The following is a 21,238-nucleotide window of genomic DNA, read 5'->3' on the forward strand; positions in this document are numbered from 1 at the left end:
CTATTTAACTTAAAGTTAATTTTTCAGCAATACCTGTTTTTTATATAAAAAAACGCGATAAATTACGTGATCTAACAACTATTTTCTTTATGTAACAAGAAGCTCAAAATATTTTTTTTAGATAACCATAAATGCTGTCAAAATTATTCTTTTTATTGAATACATTTATGAGTATTCTTAATGAAATTTTAATCTACTATGTTAACGACACTTGTTTGTTTATCATGAATATGTTTTTATTATGTAGAAGCACGTTATTGATAACAGGATATTTATTGTTACCTTAATGTTATGACTCAAATACAAACTTAAGCTAATTGTTTATACTATCGTTAATTGAATTTTGTTAAGTAAATAAAAAATAATACAAAAACAATTATATAAAAATTACTTTAAAACAAACCACTTTTATCCCGAATTGTAAATAAAATTTTTTAACACGTCCATATTCTATTTCTTATAAATTTCTAATTAAAAAACAGATATTGTAATTTAAAAAAATGGTAACAACTTATATAGATATTTGAACCAACCGTTAAAAACGACTTTTTTAAAATTTATTTAAACCGTTTAACTTTATAAAATCTCAACTGCTGGAAAACAATTTTATTGAGATGAAATTAAAGATTAGTATGCAAATTTAGTTACTTTTATGTATTTGAGAATCTCGTATTTCAAGAATTGCGTCTAACGTTTGTTTCTTTAAAAAAAAAAGATTCAACCGTTAAAAGCTAAAGCGTCCAACCGTTAAAAGCTAAAGCGGCCTATATTGTTTTAAAATTTTAAAGTCTATCCCCTTATATAAATAAAATACGCCTTTTGGTGCTGTACATTTTGAAACTTTTTTATTATTTTACAGAAAACAGTTTGTTAAAGAACAATAACCAATTTTTTTTTAAGTTTACATGAAAAAGTGGTTAGAAAACAAAGAACAAAAAACAGTATTCAGACCAATATTTCTTTAATTTTATTGTTAAAATAGGGATCTTCTGAATCTAGATTCCAGACATTTCTAAAATTAAAAAAAAAAAATAATAATAATTTAAAAAATTTTTTTATCACTTTTTAATTAAAAAAAAAAATAAATATAAAAATAAATATAAAAATTACCTGAAACTAGAAATTGCTCTGTTTGAATCCTCCAATTCTTTTGCCTTTACACGAGCAAGTTTAACAATTTCATTTGGTATTTTAGCAAGCAGTGCAGCATGGAATCCGTAACTTTTCGGGCAAGCTCCATCAACCAGTTTGTACAAAAAAGTTAAATTTTCTTCATCCTCGTTTCCTTCATTCTCAACCATACAAGCCTAATATAAATTCAAACAAATTTAATTAAAAGCATAAAGTACAAGGAAAAAACGAGAGCAAATTATTGTTCAATTCTTATAGCATGTTTTAAATCATTTTTTTGTCCATAAATGTAACTTCACTGGCGTGGTGTAGTGGTCAAAACACTTAGCTTTACTGCATGAGGTCCTTGGTTAAATCCCCACTATGCTTATGCTGTAGCTCCTTTGAGTAAGCTTAAAACGATATCAACTTCTGCTCAGTCAACAGCAGCTTTATAATTCGGCAATTACAATCAATAATATCCCAAACTGCCAAAGTCAACTTGAGACTGGGTCTAGGTAACTGATGTTATTCTATGTTTAGGCCATAAAGTCAACCTTTCCACAGGATATTTAAATGTAAAAAACAAATAAAAAAACAGAAGTTTTTGTTAAAAGCAAGTTATCATAAATGCAAGTTATAGCAAGTTATCGTTACTCTATGTTTAAGTCGCACATTCGACTTTCCCACATCGAGGATAAAGATATATACAAAAAAATAAAAATAAAAAAATAAACAAAATACACCATTCCGTCTACAAACCATATGGCCAAGCTTGATCGCTGAGTTATCAACAAAGTCATCAATTAGAGTATGATAATGAGTGGAAAAGATTGATCTACATTTAATCTTCTCTGAAATATCACTCAGTACAGCAGTTGCTATTGCTGTGCCATCGTAAGTAGCTGTACCCCTGCCTATTGTAACAAATAAATGTCAAGTTATATTCTTAAACTTATGTTGCTTTTTAAAAATAGATAAACAATACTGTAAAAACACAATAAAACTATTTCTTTTGTATATATCTTTATCCTCGATGTGGGAAAGTTGAATGCGTTACTTAATCAGTTATTCCAACCCAGTCTTGGGTTTCTGTAGCAGTTTGGGATATTATAGATTATAATTGCCCAGTAATTATGCTGCTGATTGGCTCAGCAGGAGTTTATACCGATAATAGCGTCTTACTTAAGGGTGCTACAGCATGAGACCAGTGGAGATTGAACCCACGACCTCATGTGTGGTGCAGCAATTTTTTTTTACCACTACACCACGCTGCCGGGTTCACTATAGAAAATATGTTTAAATAAAAATACAATATTTAAAAAAAAATTGATGTTCAATTTCCAAAGCTGATTTTAGTAGTTTTATTACGTTAGGCAAAAAGCATAAAATGTTTTTAAAAAGGTGTTTAAGTAACTGGATTACCTAATTCATCCAACAAAACAAGTGAATGATTTGTGGCATGTTTTAACACGTTACAAGTCTCACTCAGTTCAACATAGAATGTGCTCTCTCCTGAATATAAAAATTAAATAAATTAAAAAAAATTCTTATCGACCCTTAAAAATTATTTTGGATATATCTTTATCCTCGATGTAGGAAAGACGACTTCACGACCTAAGCATAGAGTAATATAAGTTACCTGGCCCAGTATCGAGTTGCCTTTGGAAGTTTGGGATATTATATAAACTATAATTGCCCGGTAATTATGCTGCTGATTAAGTGCTGCCTCAGCAAGAGTTAATACCATTTATAACGCCTTACTGAAAGGCGCTACAGCATGATAGCATCAAGAATCGAACCCACAACCTTATGTAGTAGAAAGTTAAAACAAAATAACCTATGCATATTTTAACTAGTTATAGAAGTTTGTGAACTTAATTTTGTATACACACGATAAAATAAAATTGATATTTTTTTCATTATTTGATGTTACTGACCTGACATAATTCTATCTGAAGCACCAAGTCTTGTGAATATTCGGTCACATGGAGTTAATTCACATTCCTCAGCTGGGACATAAGATCCTAAATGGGCAAGAATAACAACCAGACCAACCTTAACAAAAAATTAAAATATATTTCATGTAAGAAATAAGTGTTTCATCATGTGATGTATATTTATAGCATGGCTATTGAATATTTAATAAAACAACACAAAAATGTGTTTTCGTACATTTTTATAGTTCAAGTAAAAATACCAACCTAATGGCTAACTTTAGTGTAACATTTGTTATTCCAACCTGGTTTGTAATTGACTTTTGCAGTTTGGAATAAGCAAATATAATCTATAATATCTTAAACTGATAGAAGCAACTCAAGACTGAGTTCACATATGAATAAATATTTAAAAAAGGTATAACAAAAAAGCAGTAAGGAACAACCTTTGGATCTACGTGATGAAACTAATACACCACACCAATAAGTACCTGTCTCATAAGAGTAGATTTTCCTCCCATATTAGGCCCACTTAACAGAATACACTTTGGGTCTTGTGTATTTTCACCCAATATTGTGTCATTAGGTATAAATTCATCACTGTAAATTGTTTTTGATATACAAGGATGTCTCGCTGATTTGATAATCAACTTTGCTTGATTATTTTCAGGAAATTTCATATTAGGTCGGCACATTATACCATCCGAACCTTGTATAAATAAATTTTATGTAAATATTTATATTTAAAATAGTGTTTAATAAAAAACAATGTTGTATTACTTTATCTTTGAAGGCTGACCTAACAGTGTAAACATATCACATGTTACCCGAACCTAGTCTGGAGTTAACTTTGACAGTTTAAAATATTTTTAAAAGTAATAGCAAAATAACTAATCTGCAAATTGGTATTTGGCTTAGAAGAAGATAGTACCATTAGTAATGCCCTGCCTAGAATCCCCTCTACATTAAGGCAGAAAGCTACACCACACACGAGGTTGTGGGTTCAATCCCCACTGCTTTCATGCAGAAGCGCTAAACCAGCACTTAATTAGCAGCATAATTATCAGGCAATAAGAATCTAAATGATATCCCAAACTGCCACAGGCAACTTAAGACTGGGTCAAAGTAACTGATGTAACTCTATGTTTAGGTCACGCATTCAACCTTCCCACATCAAGGATAAAAATATATACAAAAAAAAATTACAGCCTTCTTAAAACAATAAACTGAAGTTTATAGTAATTTGTAAAATTTACAAAGTTCTACCTTTACTATAATGAGCTAAACTGATAAGAACATCAAGTACTCCGAGTATACGCACAGCTGAATCCCATAATTTAAAATCTTTGTCAAATTCATGAAAAACAATAGACATTGTTTCAGCCTAAAACAAAATATTTTGATGATATTTTATTTTACACTAAATTACTGTTGTTATAACTTCAATTTTAATTTACAACATAAAAATTGTTCACAATGTATAATCAATTAATTAAAACTGACAGTGTGGTTTGGGCCAAACACTAGGCTTCACCACTTGAGGTTCTGCGTCTGTCCTCATGGCTTTCATGTTTTAGCATCCTTTGGTAAGGCTCTAAAATATGAACCCATGCTGAACCAACCCTTAATCAGCAGCTTAAAGATCGGAAAATTTTAATCTATATAATATCCCAAACTTCTAAAGACAACAACTTATGGGTCAGGGTAACTAATGTTACTCTATGTTTAAGTCGTAAAGTCCATAGAGATACTAATATATACACTAGAGTAGGTGTTGCTAGGCAGTTGTTCACTGCAAATTGTCGCAAATTAAAGCCCGATTTGCCATACTGGCCAGAGTTGCCATTTGCAATTTTTGAACAATTTACTTATTATTTTTATGTTAAAATTTAAAAATTATCTAGCAAAGTTAATACAAAAATTCCAAAAAAATGTATAAAATAGCACTATACAAGTAAAACACTTTGATTCTTACAAATAGTTATTAAACAGTCAACCTCTATGGCACAGGTTTGCAAGACCACTTTAAAATGATAAAAAATCAAGAAAATTCGCTTTTTAATAAAAAGATAACATTTTTTTATTGATCAATGATTTAAATAGATTAAATTAAACGTAAAAAAATGTTTATTTTAATTTCCTAAAAACAATCTAAAAGTTTAAATTTTGCTTTGGCAACTCTGGCGAGTATGGCAAATCGGTCTTCAATTTGCAACACAAAATGGATGCGAAGCCCACTCTAGTGTATATATTAGTATCTCTATGGTCAAGTCAACCTTACCACATCGAGGATTAACATATATGAAAAAAGCAGTATGAACTTGTAAATTAAAATAATGCAAAATGTAAAACTTGCTTGGGCAGTTGCTTTTCTTGATTCAGCATCTTCCATTTTCTTAAGCAAATAAGCTGTCTGATCGGTTCGAAAACTTTTAAATCCCTTACGTTGTCCTGATATTATGTAATCATGTGGTAGTTTTCTGTAAATAAAGATATTAAGGGACTGAAATATTAAATATGTTCAAAAGTCCATAGAAAAACATTTATAAAGGCTATAAATCAATGTTTGTCTAAAATTGTCATTTTTTAGCTTAAAATTAACTTTATTAAATTTAAAACTATTTTAAAATATATTTAGTAATGTTTTAATTAGCTTCAAAAATTAAAAAAAAAATAAATTAAAAAATATTTAAAAGATTTGTTAAACAAACTTTGTTGTTGCTGAAATTGGAAGTTCGAGTTGAAATCTTTTATTTCCCGAACCTTTGTAAGAAACACTGAAACAACCTAATATTTTCTTCTGTTCCTCTAAATAGTCTGCCAGATCATTATCTATATCTTTGATGTCGCTGATTGCCATGTCAAAATCTTTGTTTGTTCCAGGGTTTGGTGTTATTTTACCTTAAACAAAAATATTATGATTGTAGTACTTTACAGCCTCAACATGAAGTAATATTTGTTAACACAGATCAGTTAAGTTGCCTTTGCCAGTTTTGAATATTACAGGTTTGTAATTGCCCCATAATTAATCCACTGATTGGGTTTTGGCTTAGTAGAGTTTATCTCTTTCTAGATTTTTGCTTAAGGGTGTTACAGCATGAATGCAGTGGAATTAAACTTGGAAACTTTTGCGATAAAGCCAAGTGTTCTAACCACTACACTACAACATGGGTTAACTTTTATAACAAGGCAATTTAGAAACAAATTAAAAATAAATATTATTTTAGCAATTCTGGTACTTAATTTTCTAAAAAGAAAATTCAAAATTTACCAGTTTCTTTAGCTTTCTTGTGATTAAATGCCTTCTTCCAATGTGTTAAGATATTTTCCAAATCAGGAAATTGGCCGTCCTCAACAACCCCCTTTAACCCAATAAGTGATCTCAGTAAAGGGGACTTTATTTCACCCACTTCATTCTGAAACATTATGAATGTTGTTTCTGAAACTTTTGTTGAAGATATTGATTTTGATTTAACTTTAGTTAACCAACAAAAAAGTTTTAAATTATGATAATCCAAACTTGTTGTTTTATGTTTCAATTTTGTTTCAGTGAATAAAAAAAAAAAGAAAAAATAAATGCAATTTTAAATAAAGAAAAAAACAAATAAATGCAAAAGAAAAATATTTTTACCTGGGTTTCTTTTAAATAAGAATGAACACTTTCGTAACTATTCAAAATAGAAATAAAATCGGCAATTTTCTTTTTAGAGTATTTATCTTCCTCATATAGAATAGCCCTTTACAAAAATCAAAAGTTTTAAGTGAATTAATATTTAATATGTAAGTAATTAGAAATTTATATTAATATTTTTATATGTTTTTTTTCCTGAAAAACAAGTTGTATAGTTTATTTTGTATCTGTAAATTAAAAATTAACCGGCAGCATGCCGTAGTGGTAAGAACACTTGCTTCACCACACATGAGGTCGTGGGTTCAATCTCCACTGATCTCATGCTGTGGCACCCTTGAGTTGCTATAAATGGTATGAACTCCTGCTGAGCCAGCACTTAATAAGCGGTATAATTATCGGGCAATTATGATCTATAATATCCCAAACTACCAAAGGCAACTCGAGGCTGGGTCGGATTAACTGATGTTACTCTATGTTTAAGTCGCGCATTCGACTTTACTACATTGAAAAAAAAGATATAGCCTATATAATAATTTAAAATTTGAAATAGTTACAAAGCATTATCATTATTTAGAGTATACCTTATATACATTTATAACACTACATTTTATAACACAAATAAGGTAACGACTGTCAACCTGTTATCTGGATGATTTGCTTTTCTTGAACCTTTCGACATAGAATGAATTCTTGCCAACATTCGCTCTAGATCTGGTATTTTCTTGAACAACCCGACCATCGACTTCATGATGTCAACATTCTCCAATAGACTTTCTGTTTTGTAAAAATAGATTCATTGTAAGCAAACAGCTTAAAATTGGAAGATAAAAAAATACAAATAAATATCTAAAACAACAAAATCTTTTAAACCAGCATTGACAAAGCTCTTTATTTTTTGCATATTTTTATCCTCGATATGGGAGGACAATTCCACAGCCTAAGCATAGGGTTAACATCAGTTACCCCGCTCAGTCTTGATTAGACTATGATAGTTGAATTTGTTATCGATTATTTATATTTTGTTATAATTTCCAATATTATTTATAACGTCTTATTTAAAGTCACTTTACTATGGAAGCAGTTGGGATCGAACCAATGACCTCATGTGGTAAAGCCAGGTGTTCTAACCACAACATCAGGCAACCGATACTTATTTTTTCAATGTTTAATTTTAAATTATTTTGAATTAATTTTATTAAAAAAACTGTAACTTATTACTTACCAATTGCATCTAGTCTGTTGTTAATAATATTAGGGTCACATGAAGGAGAACAGACCCACTGTCTCAACAATCTTTTACCAAATGGTGTCTGACAATTATCTATCTTACTCAGTAAGCTTCCATCGCTAAAAAAAGCAATTTATCTTAATAAAATTAGTGGCAAGTTATTGAGAATATGGCTTGTAGAATACAAGAGTAATTACAAAAGACAGTTTTGTAATAAAAGTATCTAATTTAATATTTTATCCTTAACCCTTGGGCCGGGTGAAGTAGTTAAAACACTTAGCTTTACAACATGAAGTTTTGGGTTCAATACCCACTGCTTTCTGCTGTAGCACCATAAATTTAGGCACTTTAAGAAAAACAAAGCCCTGTCAAGCCATAGTTCTAACAACAGGTTAATTATCAGGCAATTACAATTACTAATACCAAAAAACTGCCAAAATGAACTAGAGACTGGGTCAGGGTAACAAATGTTACTCTATTTTAAAGTTGTAAAGTTAGCCTTTCACAATCAAAGATAAATAAATATAACGAAATTACCTTTTGCCTTTACTGTTTAAAACCACTTCCAGATTTGCCAAAGTTACACTGTCCAAAACCAGGTTGATATTTTCATCCTTAAATGGAGTTTTATTTTCTTGTTTTGGTGAAACTGATTTATATTGAGTTGCATCGTAAAGTTGAAATTGCTTCATAGAAATAACCTGGTAAAAAAAATTTTTGTTAATAAATTATTTGATTTAAAAAGTTTTGACATAAAAGTTAGGTAAGCAAAATCTTATGGTATTTTTTATATATATCTTTATCCTAGATGTGGAAAGGTCAAATGCGTGATATGAACATAAAGTAACCTGAGTTACTCTGACCCAGTCTTGAGTTGCCTGTGGCAGTTTGGGATTTTATAGATTAAAATTGCCCCATAATTAAGCTGCTGATTAAGTGCTGGCTCAGCAGAACACCTTACTCAAGAGCACTACAGCATGAAATCATTGGGGATTGAACCCAGGACCTCATGTAGTGTAGGAAGTGTTCTGACTACTACACCATGCTGCCGGTATATATTTTTAGTTTTAATTACCTCAAAATCGATTAAACATTTTCTAAGATAAAACACACAGGCCCCAAATGCACTCAATGCTTGTTTAAACTCATCTTTTGGAGTAAGACCGAGTGAATCAGAATCTGAAGTCATTTCTTTTAATACTTGAGGCCAAATCTCTTCATCTTCTTTAACAAAATACCTAAAAAATGGGTAAAAAAATAGTTTTCAGGTAAAGTAAGCAGAGTATGCAGCAGTTTGAGCAATGGGCTTTATAATACAAAGGCTGGGTTCTATTTTTTATGCTTCCATATTCTAGTATATTTGCTCCTCAAATTATGTTTTATATCTAATTGAGATTTGGTAGACTGGATTTTTATTTCAAGTTTTTTTATATATATTCATTTTTTTTACAAAACCCACTTTTCATCTGATACATGTTTTAAAGTTTTGGTTGCATTCCAAAATTGGGTGCCGGGAGTTAATGGAGTTTGAACCGCTGATGCAAGTCCAGTTTGGAGAATTTTTCGTAGTTCAGTCGAAATCTTGCCACGTTCAAATAAAATCTACAACAAGTAACAATATTCACATAACAAAATAAATATAAAAAAGATAATTTGTTATATAAAATCATTTATTTAAATAAACAACTTTTTTAAAGTTAAAACTATTTAAAAAGTTAAAACTATTTTAAGTTAAAACTATTTTAAGTTAAAGTTAAAACTATTTTAAAACAATTTTTTAGAACCTTACTTCTAACTCATTTTTATAAGTAAACCATTTTTTTTGTATATATCTTTATCCTTAATGTGGAAAGGTCGAATGCACGACTTAAACATAAAGTACCATCAGTTACTCCAACCCAGTCTCGAGTTGCCTGTAGCAGTTTAGGATATTATAGATTATAATTGCAGATTATTATGCTGCTGATTAAGTGCTGGCTCAGCAGGAGTTCATACCGTTTGTAGCGCCTTACTCAAGAGCGCTACAGCATGAGATCGGGAAAGATTGAACCCACGACCTCATGCATTATTTATAGCTAAACAGCAAAATTAATTTAAATACAAAAAATAGAGTTTAAAAAGTATTCAGCATTACTCTTTTTATTACCTGACAAGGTGTATAATGTGCAATCATAGTACACAAAGTCGAGCAACTTCTGTCATCGTAAAATTCGCCAAGATGAAACATTCCAACACTTGTATCCACAAAACAAATTCCAAACACCCGACGTAGATTTGTTTTTGACGTGATTTCGTCCCGGTCAATTGGTCTCTCAATCACGCTTAGTAGATAATTGTTCTCGGTTTTTACAGAGTCCTCTACCCAACCACTTGCTATTTGTGTTCCTAAATTAAAAATTTCAAAAATTAAAATATAAAAAATTTTACATAATAGCCTGTTTAGTGAATCAGTCATTAAAAGATAAAAAACAAATAATTTTCTTTTTTTTCATATCATCTTAAGGTGATAGGTTTTATATTTTTTTATTGGGTTAGGGGTTTAATATTGTGAAGTGTATGAGCTAACCGTAAACGCCGGGCTCAAGGGCAAATAGTGTGGCAACGGTGCAGCTTAAACCCGAAACCTTTCTGTTCGTAATCAGCTGCTATGACCGCTTAACCACACTACCGAAATAACAAATAATTTTCAAGAGTTCTTTCTTCGAACCAAGCTTAATATAATGAAGCTAATTTATACATCAATTTCGTAAAAAAAAAAAAAAAAGTTGTTTGTTGTATCTGGGCAAATTCTGGCCAGAAAAGCCACCTGTAGGAAAGGTGTGTAAATGGTATATTATAATTTAAAAATTCCTATAAATGCATATTTTTATATATAAAAAAAAATAATACTTAAGATTGCTCCTGGATATAGAGGTTACAGAAAAAAAAAAGTTTTCAGACCTTTAGTTGTGATTCTACAGATTTCCCTTCTCAAAGTTTTCTCCTGTTTAGGGACTGATCTTCCCTTTGTCCTTGCTTGATTTTGCTCAGGAGTCTCAGTCTGCTCTACTCTAGCAACAACATAACCTTTTTGTACCAGGATACTAGAATATCGACCAAATGATATCTCCGGAAAACCGGAATGTGCAAATGCCCCTTTCATGTAAATAAGACCGAGCTCTTTTACTCCAACGGTAGCATCCATGTGATATAATTCATAAAACTTGCCTACCTACAAAATTGTATTTATTTATATTTTGGTCTGATAGTTTATAAAATTTTATCAAAAAATAATTTAAGCAAATTACAACTTAATTAAGTTTCAATAAACAAAAAAAATATAAAAAATTTTTGACACAAATATTCTTTATTTTAATATTTTTCTTTATTTTTTACCTTGAAAAATAACACAACATTAAAGTTTTGTTTTTTAATATTCCACCACTGAAACATTGCAGGAGTTAATTTCTTCATGAAACTTTCAGGAACCTGTAGCGTTGTTTTATCATAATTAGGATCGCTTATTTTCCGACCTTTTATATCACTTATCTTGTCTGGTTGCAAAAAATCTAGGGTTTCATGAAGATATTTAGATGGGGTCATATCTGGGCCTGTGCTAGTTGCTTCAAATCTTGATAGTTTAGCTTTAGTTTGGGATGAAATAACAGGAGATGATAAGGTTGAACTGTTGAATGCTTTTAAGTTGGATTTAACTGTGGTTTTGAGTTCAATTTTTCTTTTTTTGGCCGGTTGTTTTACTTCTTCTTCTTTTTCTGAGTCTTCATCAGAAGTAGGATTACAACTCTAAAGAGGTTAATTAAATATTTATCTAAAAAATAATAAATCAATAAACATAAAACCCATTTCATTTTAAGTGATTATTTTTAAAGATATTAATTTTGATTTCTAATATTTTATTTTTTTATCACCAAATCATCGTCAGATGTTTCAGTCTCTTCCTCCTCACAAACAAATTCATTCTCGCTCCCTTCATCCACATCTCCATCTGACTCGGATTCAATTATTCGACTCCTCTTTTTTTTACGAGAGGAAGTCACTTCATTTTTATAATCCTGCAGTAAAATATATAATTAAGTTGACAGCGAGACATTTTAAACATTCTATATGTAATGGAGCTAAGTAAATGATATATATATATATATATGTATGTCCTCTGAGCCTTTAAAATAAAAATTTTGTTTGTGATGCGTAGTTAAATCCCTCTGACAAATAATTGTTGTGTCTTTGTTACAAGAAGCAAATTAATAGTAGTAGGCTTTTAATTATTTACACCATTGTATATATCAAAAAAACTTTCAATATTTAAGTTTTCAAATAAAACAACAATTACTTGACTTTCATTTTCTTCTGCTGATGTTTCAAATTTTCTTTTCTTTCCATCTTGAGTGAATACAACTAACTTAAGTCTATCTTTAGTAGAAGCTAAAATAAATTAATTTGCTAAGTAGTATAAATAGTGATAGTAACTCAATAATTTTTGATGCAAATGTTTTACAGAATAGTCATTAGTTGATGTTAAATTTCACTCACAATTTAAATGTTCATCAGCAAGTTTTGTTGCAGAAATGACGTTAAGATCATGAGTGTAAAAATTTCCTCCAGCTTCAAATTCTGGTCTTTTGGAACCTAAATCAAAATTTTATATAAAACAATAACGAAACAATGGCAATGTAAAAAATATATATTTAATTTTTTAACTGAAAATTAAATAAAATATACTATGTTAAGGGTAACAAAAAGCATAGATTTTATTGCAGTTCTACTATTTATCACACAGGACCACACATACAATACAGGACAATACATTTACCGCATAGGACAAAAAAATTAAATGCAGAAATCCATAGACTGTTTTTTGTATTTAGGATAACTTAGGGCATTTCCCAGAAGAGGGTAAAGACTGGGGGTTAATAAAAAGTGTTCCAGTATTATTTTAATCCTTACCCTTATAAATAGAAGTCTTGGAAAGATCAATCCATGCTCGACTTGGTTCTTCATCAAAGAATTGTACATGAACACTTTTAGTTTCAAAATATTTATTAGTATCAGGATCATTGCAAACTAACGACGGCCACCAAGGATATCCATCAAGTTTTGCCCATATCATGTCCCCAAGCTCATACTTTTGATGATGAGTACTTGAAATTTAATTAATTTATTAGAATGTTAATAGCAATCTGTTTGAATTGCTCGATAATTATACTGCTTATTAAGTGATATGAACTCCTGCTGAGCCATATTTGTTTTAAATATGTATTCTGTAAGAGGATTGACTTTAAGGCCTAAAAAAATAACCCAGTTAAAATCGAAATTTTTTATAATATAATAAATAGCACCTTCAGACCTTACTTTAAGACACTACAGCATAAAAGCAGTGGAAATCGAACACCAGACCTCATGTAATAAAAACTAAGTTTAATTAAATATAAAACATTTTTCACTCACTCTTTTTTAGGAGTTGCATTTTTCGTTAATTTCTGATCATTTGTTGTTTTATTTTTTGCAGTTTGATCTTCGTTTTCCTTATTATTACTTTTGCTTTTCGGTGATTTGACAAAATAGTTAAATAACGAATTCTTTTGTGGCATATTTAAAAACTTTAAATTTAATATATTTCTAAGTTTAAATGCAATTAGCTAAGTTAAAATATTAATTTTTGCAAAATTGATAACAACAACAGCATGATTTTATACCCCGCGAAAAGACTAATCATGCGTTTTATCAGTTTTTTAATTCGATTTATCCTCAAATGTATTATTTTCTGACAACATCCTTCCATTATATTTCACACAAACACTAACCTTTAAATTTTTCTTAATTATACATATCATCCACATCATAAATGTGTTCTGTTTAATATCCCATAATAATTAATTTTCCGCGAATAAACTAAAAAGAGCAATACAGCTATAACTATAAAAAATACATTTAAAACTACAGTTTAGCAAATAGAAATATACAAGAACATGGATTAGTTATTAATAAATTACCCAATAAAAATTTGCCGCATTAACAAGTACATTATAATACATTATATAAATCATTGCACACATTATTCGATAGTTATTATTCTAGGGTAAATATATAAAAGCAATCTTCAATAAAATGGAAACAACAAAATATAGAAATGAATTTTGTTACACATGCGATTATACAATTTTAACAAAAATTACAATATGTAAGCATACATTATAGCATCATGAGCCGTAAGATTTACTACAATGATTTTAAAGAGTTACAAAAAATACATTTAAAAGCACAGTGACTACAAATAATTTAGTTTGCTTCCGCTACCGAAATTTAAGTATTTAACAGTCTGAATCATCAGCAAATAACTGGTTATGATTGTTTAGTAACAACATCACAAATGTGTTAATTGGACCCATTGCTACGAGTGATGCAACCTGTTAATATAAAGAAAATATTAGACATAATGTAGTGGTAAGAGCACTTGACTTCACTACAAGAGGTCCTGGGTTCGTTCCCTACTGTTTTCAATTTGTAAGTCCTTAAGTAAGGGTATTTAGATGACTTTTACTTACCCAAAAGCAAATCAGCAAAGTGATTGTCGGGCAATTATAATTAACAAACATTCTAAATATTTAAAGTCATTTCTAGACTGGGTCAAAGTAACATAGTTTTTAGTAGTAGACCTTAGTAAAGCAATTATAGTAATAGTCAATAAAAACGACAAGTTTAACTAAGTTAAATGATTGACCGAAATCTAGGTCAATTTTAACTGAAAAAAATTAAAATATACATACAGCATCAGTTGACCAAATCAAGTTAGGTCCAAACACAATAGCCAGGTTGTTTACATTCATTTTATTCTCATCCGATTTGCTTGCTACTTCAATTAAAAAATCCATCAAATATTTGAGAGCTTTAAAGTTTTTGGAAGGGAGTTTGGATAGAATCGAACTCATCACCCGAACTCTTGTATCAGCATCTACACCTAAATAATTTCATTTTTAATAGTTTTTTGCATCTGGCACAGTGGTTAAGGCACTGAACATCACTACATAAAGTCATGGGTTTAATTCCCCAAAAATTCTATTCTGTAGCATCCTTAAGTAAAGTGTGTATTGATATCAAATGTAGCTAAACACGAAAATCTATTAGTAGTTTAATATTTGGCAATATTGTTATGTTAAAAACACAAGAATAGTCAATGCAACTCAATACTGCATGTAAAATAATAAAAATTACCCAATGATGGGTCTGTCTGTAAATGCTTAGTCAATAAAGTATCAATGTTGATAAAAAAAATCAATATATACAAATATCACAAAAAAATGACTTGAAAAATATATTCAAGGAAAAAAATCTATTTATGGATTTTACCATTCCTTAAATGTTATTTTAAGTTTTGACTTACTTGTGATGTTCAGAATGTCAGCATATAAATCAAATGTAAGTAATGGTTCGGGTAGTTTGCGAAGAAAGGATTTCAACATAACAGCAGCTACATGTGGATCATCAAAAGTAACCTTAAAAAAAGTATCATTATAGTTTACAAACACAAGTGTTTAACCACTACACCTTGCCGCCATGTTAAAGTATTTAGCATTTTTGATGGAGGGGTTGTATCACAAGAATGCCACATGTTCTTGCACATTATTCTTTAAAAAAAATATTAATTTACTGCTTATTTTATTTCAAATACTGTCTAAAAAACTGTATAGGAATACGTAAAAATAACATTTTTCGCGGTAATTAAAATGCAAAATCCCAGCTGTTTTAAAAAAAAAATTTTGGCCGAAGTGTCTTGGCCGAGGTGTCCGGGGGCCGAAGTGTCTGGTTACACAAAATTAATATTGTTTTTAGATATAGCTAAACATAAATAATTAATTAAAATTCAAGAGAGAAATACTCACAGGTTTTCCTTCATTATAAAGTGCTTGAACTTCTTTAATAACAATAGAGGAGACGGATCTTCGAAATATTCCTTCTGTTAACATTCCTAATTAGGAAAAATATAAATTTAATTACTTTGGTATTTCCTAGATATTCTTATGTACAAAAACCATATTTTGTTTTTTAATAAGAAAATCAAAAATTTTTTTTTATTTCTATTTTTTTTTGGTATAAATAGTTAATAGTTAAATAAGGTAAATACATTACTTAACATACCTTCTTTGCGAATATAAGTTGTTGTTTCATACATCACTTTAGGTATTTCTAATCCAGGATTATTTTCACTTAAGCTAAACAAGAACATAGTTTAAATGTGAGCAAAACTTTAGGAATAAAACCACAAAAAAAATTATTATTATAATATAAGCCTGAATGGAGTAAATGCATCCACATAAACCTAAAACTTGAAACAAAGTTTTATGTTAAAGTGTTATATCAGAGAATTTTGTAATTTTGTAAGTGATGTATAAAGCAAGTTAGTTTGGTTGACAATAAATCACAAAATGACTTTAGAATCTCTAAAAAATGTCTGTGGTGCTTACAATTTAATTTTCAAAAATACTGGAAAATTATTTACCTAAAAAACCAGGTTACCATATTTTTTCGAGTGACGTAGAAAGTTCTAAGTAGCGTAGTATATGTATACAAGCTAGTACTTTCTACGTCATCACAAACAGGGCTTCCCTTTCCCTTTTTTTAATTAATTTTAATTTTTTTTTCAAAGTTTTTTAACTTAAAAAGTAGGTGAAATTATTTAAAATTAAAATCAGTTTAGTGTTTAGTGACACCAATTTTATTAATTTTTGAGTAAAAAAATATTGCTAATATATGACCTTAAATAAAAATGTTTTTGTCAAGTTAAAATAATTTCTTACAATTCAAGGGAAACACCGAACTGTTGTGTTGGCAAGGGAGCTACTGGATGAATACTATCAGATGCATCTCTAGGTCTTGAATCTAATTTAATTGTTTTCTTCACAAGTTGATTGTCATGCCTAAAAAATTAATAATTGATTATCAACATATCCATTAATAAAATGGTTAATTAAAACACTACCACTACTTTTAGTACTTTTTTAATACCATTTTTGGTCTAAAAATTAAAAACTGCTAAATAACAAGCTAACTTAAACTTGTTAATTTCTTTTTTTTGTTGAACACATAAAAACATCAATGTTTAATTATTCAACTTACTCTATAACTTCTGCTGGTATTGGTAATTGATTAAGAGAAATATCACCAACAAGTTCATGCAAGTAGTTGACATACTTGATTTTACGACCAAACTTAACACTGATAAAAGGTTTAAAAACGTTCCATAAAACACGAATAAACATGGTAGGATGGACGAGATACAGTGATTTTAGGTTCTTTTTGTATCTAAAAAAAATCATTTTAACAATAAATAGGTATAATTATACAGCAGTATTACCTTTGCATAAAACACCGTTTTAAAAATTTAACGAATATTTTTTTTATATATAAATTTATCCTCGATGTGGGAAGGTCAAATGCGCACCCCAAGCATAGAGTAACATCAGTTACCTTGACCCAGTCTCGAAGGGCCTGTGGCAAATTATCCTGCTGATTAGGTATTGGCTCAACAGGAGTTCATACTGTTTATAGCGCCTTACTTAAAGGCGCTACAGCATGAGAGCAGTGAGAATTAAACCCACGTCCTCATGTGTGGTGTAGCAAGTGTTTTAATTTTAAAAATGTGATTGTTTAAAATTGCTATTTAAAATTTGAGAACTTTTATAAAGGTACAATTAATTTATGTTTGCCTGTTGTTTATTTTAATTATGAAGTAAGTTTGAGTGACCAATTGTTAAAAATAATACATTATTTAAATATGAAACAGTAAACAAGATAATAAAAAACAATAAAATGTTAATTACTTTCTGTCAAAATGCGAATAAGCTTCACGCAACCACTTTAGTGAAGGTTTATTAGTGCTGTTGAGACCATAGTGTAGATATACTAAGCTATAATCTGATTCAACATACTTGTCCAATGTAAAAGTTAAATATCTGAAAAAAATAGTTTAACATTTTCACAAAATTAAAAAAAAAAATTAAATTAGGTATTTTTAAAAACAAAATTATAATTGCATACACCAGTGTATATTGACTTTGTATTATGTCAATTTTAATGTAATTAAATTGAATTGCAACTGTGGGCACAAGTATTTAGGTAATAAACTTTCCCTCTTTGTATGCACGCATTTTATGTTTACCAATAATATATAAAGCAAATGGTAAAAAACATGTAAATGATTACTTAATTTCTAGTTCTAAAGTTAAAAAAAAAGTTTAATTGGTAAAGAAAAATACCCAATATCATAACATTATTGATGCATTTTTTTTAAATTATCTTGAATTTTTTTGTACATAAACTTTAAGGGGGTATTAAGTACCCCCCTACCTATTCTTAAGTTGTTCTTACAAGGTTAAGGCATTAAGATTGGGTAAGGTAATTACCATCAAGCCTTACTTGAAAACACAATAGAACTAGTCATAGAAAATTACAATACATACCCAAAAGCCTTATAAAAACAACGTCTTAGCCAATGTGCTATAAGATTACATTGTATATGAGCACAACTTTATTTTTATGGAAGTCACAATCCACCTACCTTAATAGTTTGTGATGATCTAATATTTTGTTTGAGGGGAGTTTCGAAGCGCTGATAACAACAACAGGCCTTCCACTCGCATCTGCACCAGACACCTTAAAGAAAAGGTTATCTTTTCAAAAAAAAACTAGTATTAAAATACAGGTTTTTAGAATGTTTACCAAATACTGGTAATATTTTCTTTTAAAGATAACATCTAATTTTTATTTAAATATTTAATCAACTATACACAAACATTCATGAAATATTAACAGCAACAAAACCACTAATAGAAATTTGTTTAAAAAAACCTATATAAGATTGCAAATCTTGTATACATAAATATATTATTAAAATTCCTACTTCTACAATTCCATATTTAGCAATGTCACTAAACTCATTGGTTTCTTTAATATTGGGTTCTAGCTGGGATTTTATTTGATTTGAAGCTGTAGAATTATTTTCCCCAAAGTTTAGATCACCTTTTTCATATGAGTTTTCTACAAACAAAAAACAATTAATTGCAAATTTTTCTCAATTTTTTATTTTTTAAGTGTATAAGTTAATTAAATTTTGGGTTTGGTGACCATGCCATAACATACTTAAAATCTTTATGTAAACATTATTACTTTTGGCATGTTTTAAATCCTTAAATTGATTTTGTCATTTTTTCCCGTCGCATTGTTGTGATATTAATTGTATATCATATTTATTATTTACTCTTATCAATGTGCAAAAAAACAAAATAAAAAAAGAAAATAATAAAAGAAAGTTATGTGTAAAATCTAGCTGATTCAAACACAATACTACTTAATTTTTGATTTATTTTTTAAAATTTTTGTTAAATTAATAATTTCACAAAATTATGTTTAGTTTAACAATTTTAATTAAAACAAAAACGATTAAAAATCTATTTTGTTAAATATACAATAACAACAAAAATAAATGAAAACTTACTTGCTTCATTTTCCAAAGTTTTACTCAAACTTTCATCCTCATCAGGAAGGAACTGTAATTTTGCGGATTGAACCCGAGTTTGAGCTTCTGGTCCGAGATCAATCAAAGTTTCGTCGTTAAACGACATTTTTAACAAACTTAAATCTAGCAAGAATTAAAAAAAGTGATAATAAGTGATGCAAACTTGACAATTTAAACCAGCACCGGAAAAATGCAACATTTCCTTATATGTTGTAATAATAATTGCAACTAAATTAGAAATAATAACAACGTTAAAACAAAGCGAAATAACCTTAACTCATATTAATAACAATAAAGAATTATTTTTCACAGCTTGCATATTATGTGTGCGTGGTGTAATTTCCTCTTTTAATTTACATTTTTAAATCAACATAATGAAATCATATTTATATATATTAGCTAGCCTACTATAAAAACTTTTATAAAAGCTTGAATAGCCTATTTCTAAACTTCTAATAAATCTTTATAGTCGAATCAGAACTGTAATAAATTGAACTTTTAAATTTAAATGTGAATGATTACAGCAAAAAGTTAGAACTTTTGGTTTTTAAATCTTACGAAAATTAAATGCATAGTCTGTACTATATTAGAAAAAAAAACAAAAAACAAATTTAAGTAGAGGAATTTTCACTGCTACAAGATGTTGATTTATCAGTAATCGGAAACTGAATTTTTTCTAATAAATTAAGTTTGATATCTAACAACTTATCCAAATAATTAGGGTCGTCTAAAACTGAAGGTGAAATGTTGTAGATCTCTTTTCGAGATTTTTCCTTTTCCAAATATTCTCGAATAATATAATCCGTTCCAAACTCATGGTAATATCTCGTGTCGTGTATTCGAAACAAAACCCCGTCGACTCTTAAAAAGAATCTCATTAATATAAAGAAACAAGATGGCATGACTCTTATTTTTATAGTCGAATGAGCACTACCATTGTCAGCTAATTCATCCTCAAACAAGACTATTTCTTCGAAAAATAGAATTTTCTCTTTTTTCTTTAGTTTTTCAATGTTAATTTTTTCTGTTGTTTCTTCGATTTTAAGTTGGTCTGTTCCAGTTAAAGTTCCTTTGTAGTTAGTGGTAAATGTCCAATCGAATGGGTTGACAGTTTCACTGATATACTCACTACCTGTTCTGCTCTCTCTCCATTGTTGAGCATACGAAACTTTAATCAAGTCGTGCGTTTTGTTTACTTCTTTAAGTGCATCCAATGCATTAAACTGCACTGAAAAACCTTCTTTGTTTTCGATCTTTAACAAGTTGTTTCCGAACGTCATTTCCGGTAAATGTGGTAGACCGAGTTCGCTTTCCCATTTCGTGGTTTCTTCGGAATTCAAAATCGAGCAACTTTGAGACGAAAAAGTCCAAGGACCGTACGAAAATTGTTCTTTTTTGGGTTTCATTTGAAATTTAGACATGACCTAAATATCACACAGTTTCTAACCTTAGTTTAAATACTAAACAGCACTTAAGACTTTGTTTTAAGTGGTAGTAAATGTCAGTAATAAGTAAAGTTGTCAGGCCTGCAGGTTGTTTACGAAAATTATCTAAGTTGTTGTTTTGCAAATGTAAAACAAGAAAATGTTGCCCTTTATCGCCACTACACGATATACTTTTAGTAAATTTTATCACCGCTTAAGAGAGCTGTGGCGCTTAAAATATGTTCAACTAAACTAATTTTTAGTGATATATATTTTTTTTAAAGTAAACATGGTGATATCGGATTATATGCCAAAAGGTCCCCAGTTCGATCCGCACAAATAGCTTATTTCCCATATTTAAAGTTTATGAATAGTTAACTACTCCTTTCTAGAAATAAA

At 29.2% G+C, this 21,238-nt stretch overlaps 3 protein-coding genes across 3 annotated transcripts; all 3 read right to left on the bottom strand.

Moving 5' to 3' along the window:
- Positions 1–838: 838 nt before the first annotated feature.
- On the bottom strand, positions 839–13,507 carry LOC145763909 (DNA mismatch repair protein Msh6-like). The gene is made up of 24 exons (XM_082575464.1): positions 13,352–13,507; positions 12,851–13,044; positions 12,437–12,532; positions 12,237–12,328; positions 11,815–11,958; positions 11,282–11,689; positions 10,847–11,117; positions 10,053–10,291; positions 9,366–9,508; positions 8,982–9,144; positions 8,444–8,607; positions 7,901–8,025; positions 7,317–7,452; positions 6,679–6,784; positions 6,319–6,463; positions 5,759–5,948; positions 5,404–5,527; positions 4,314–4,431; positions 3,539–3,756; positions 3,051–3,168; positions 2,536–2,625; positions 1,873–2,027; positions 1,111–1,307; positions 839–1,012 (listed from the first exon to the last, which is right to left on the bottom strand). Exons 1-24 carry the CDS (start codon positions 13,492–13,494, stop codon positions 946–948), a joined length of 3,846 nt encoding a protein of 1,281 aa, XP_082431590.1. The 5' UTR covers positions 13,495–13,507; the 3' UTR covers positions 839–945.
- Positions 13,508–13,751: 244 nt separating this feature from the next.
- LOC145764075 (rho GTPase-activating protein 1-like) lies at positions 13,752–19,538 on the bottom strand. Its single transcript, XM_082575651.1, has 11 exons — positions 19,395–19,538; positions 18,801–18,937; positions 18,459–18,553; positions 17,722–17,853; positions 17,018–17,203; positions 16,699–16,818; positions 16,040–16,113; positions 15,784–15,869; positions 15,285–15,396; positions 14,671–14,861; positions 13,752–14,310 (listed from the first exon to the last, which is right to left on the bottom strand). The coding sequence occupies exons 1-11, from the start codon at positions 19,519–19,521 to the stop codon at positions 14,215–14,217; spliced, it is 1,356 nt and encodes a 451-aa protein (XP_082431777.1). The 5' UTR covers positions 19,522–19,538; the 3' UTR covers positions 13,752–14,214.
- Positions 19,538–20,970, bottom strand: LOC145764077 (TIP41-like protein). The gene has a single exon (XM_082575652.1). The coding sequence runs from the start codon at positions 20,834–20,836 to the stop codon at positions 20,027–20,029; it is 810 nt and encodes a 269-aa protein (XP_082431778.1). The 5' UTR covers positions 20,837–20,970; the 3' UTR covers positions 19,538–20,026.
- Between the last annotated feature and the right edge of the window lie 268 nt (positions 20,971–21,238).

Source organism: Corella eumyota, chromosome 1 (genome assembly GCF_963082875.1).
Source record: "Corella eumyota chromosome 1, kaCorEumy4.1, whole genome shotgun sequence".
Taxonomy (NCBI): Eukaryota; Metazoa; Chordata; class Ascidiacea; order Phlebobranchia; family Corellidae; genus Corella; species Corella eumyota.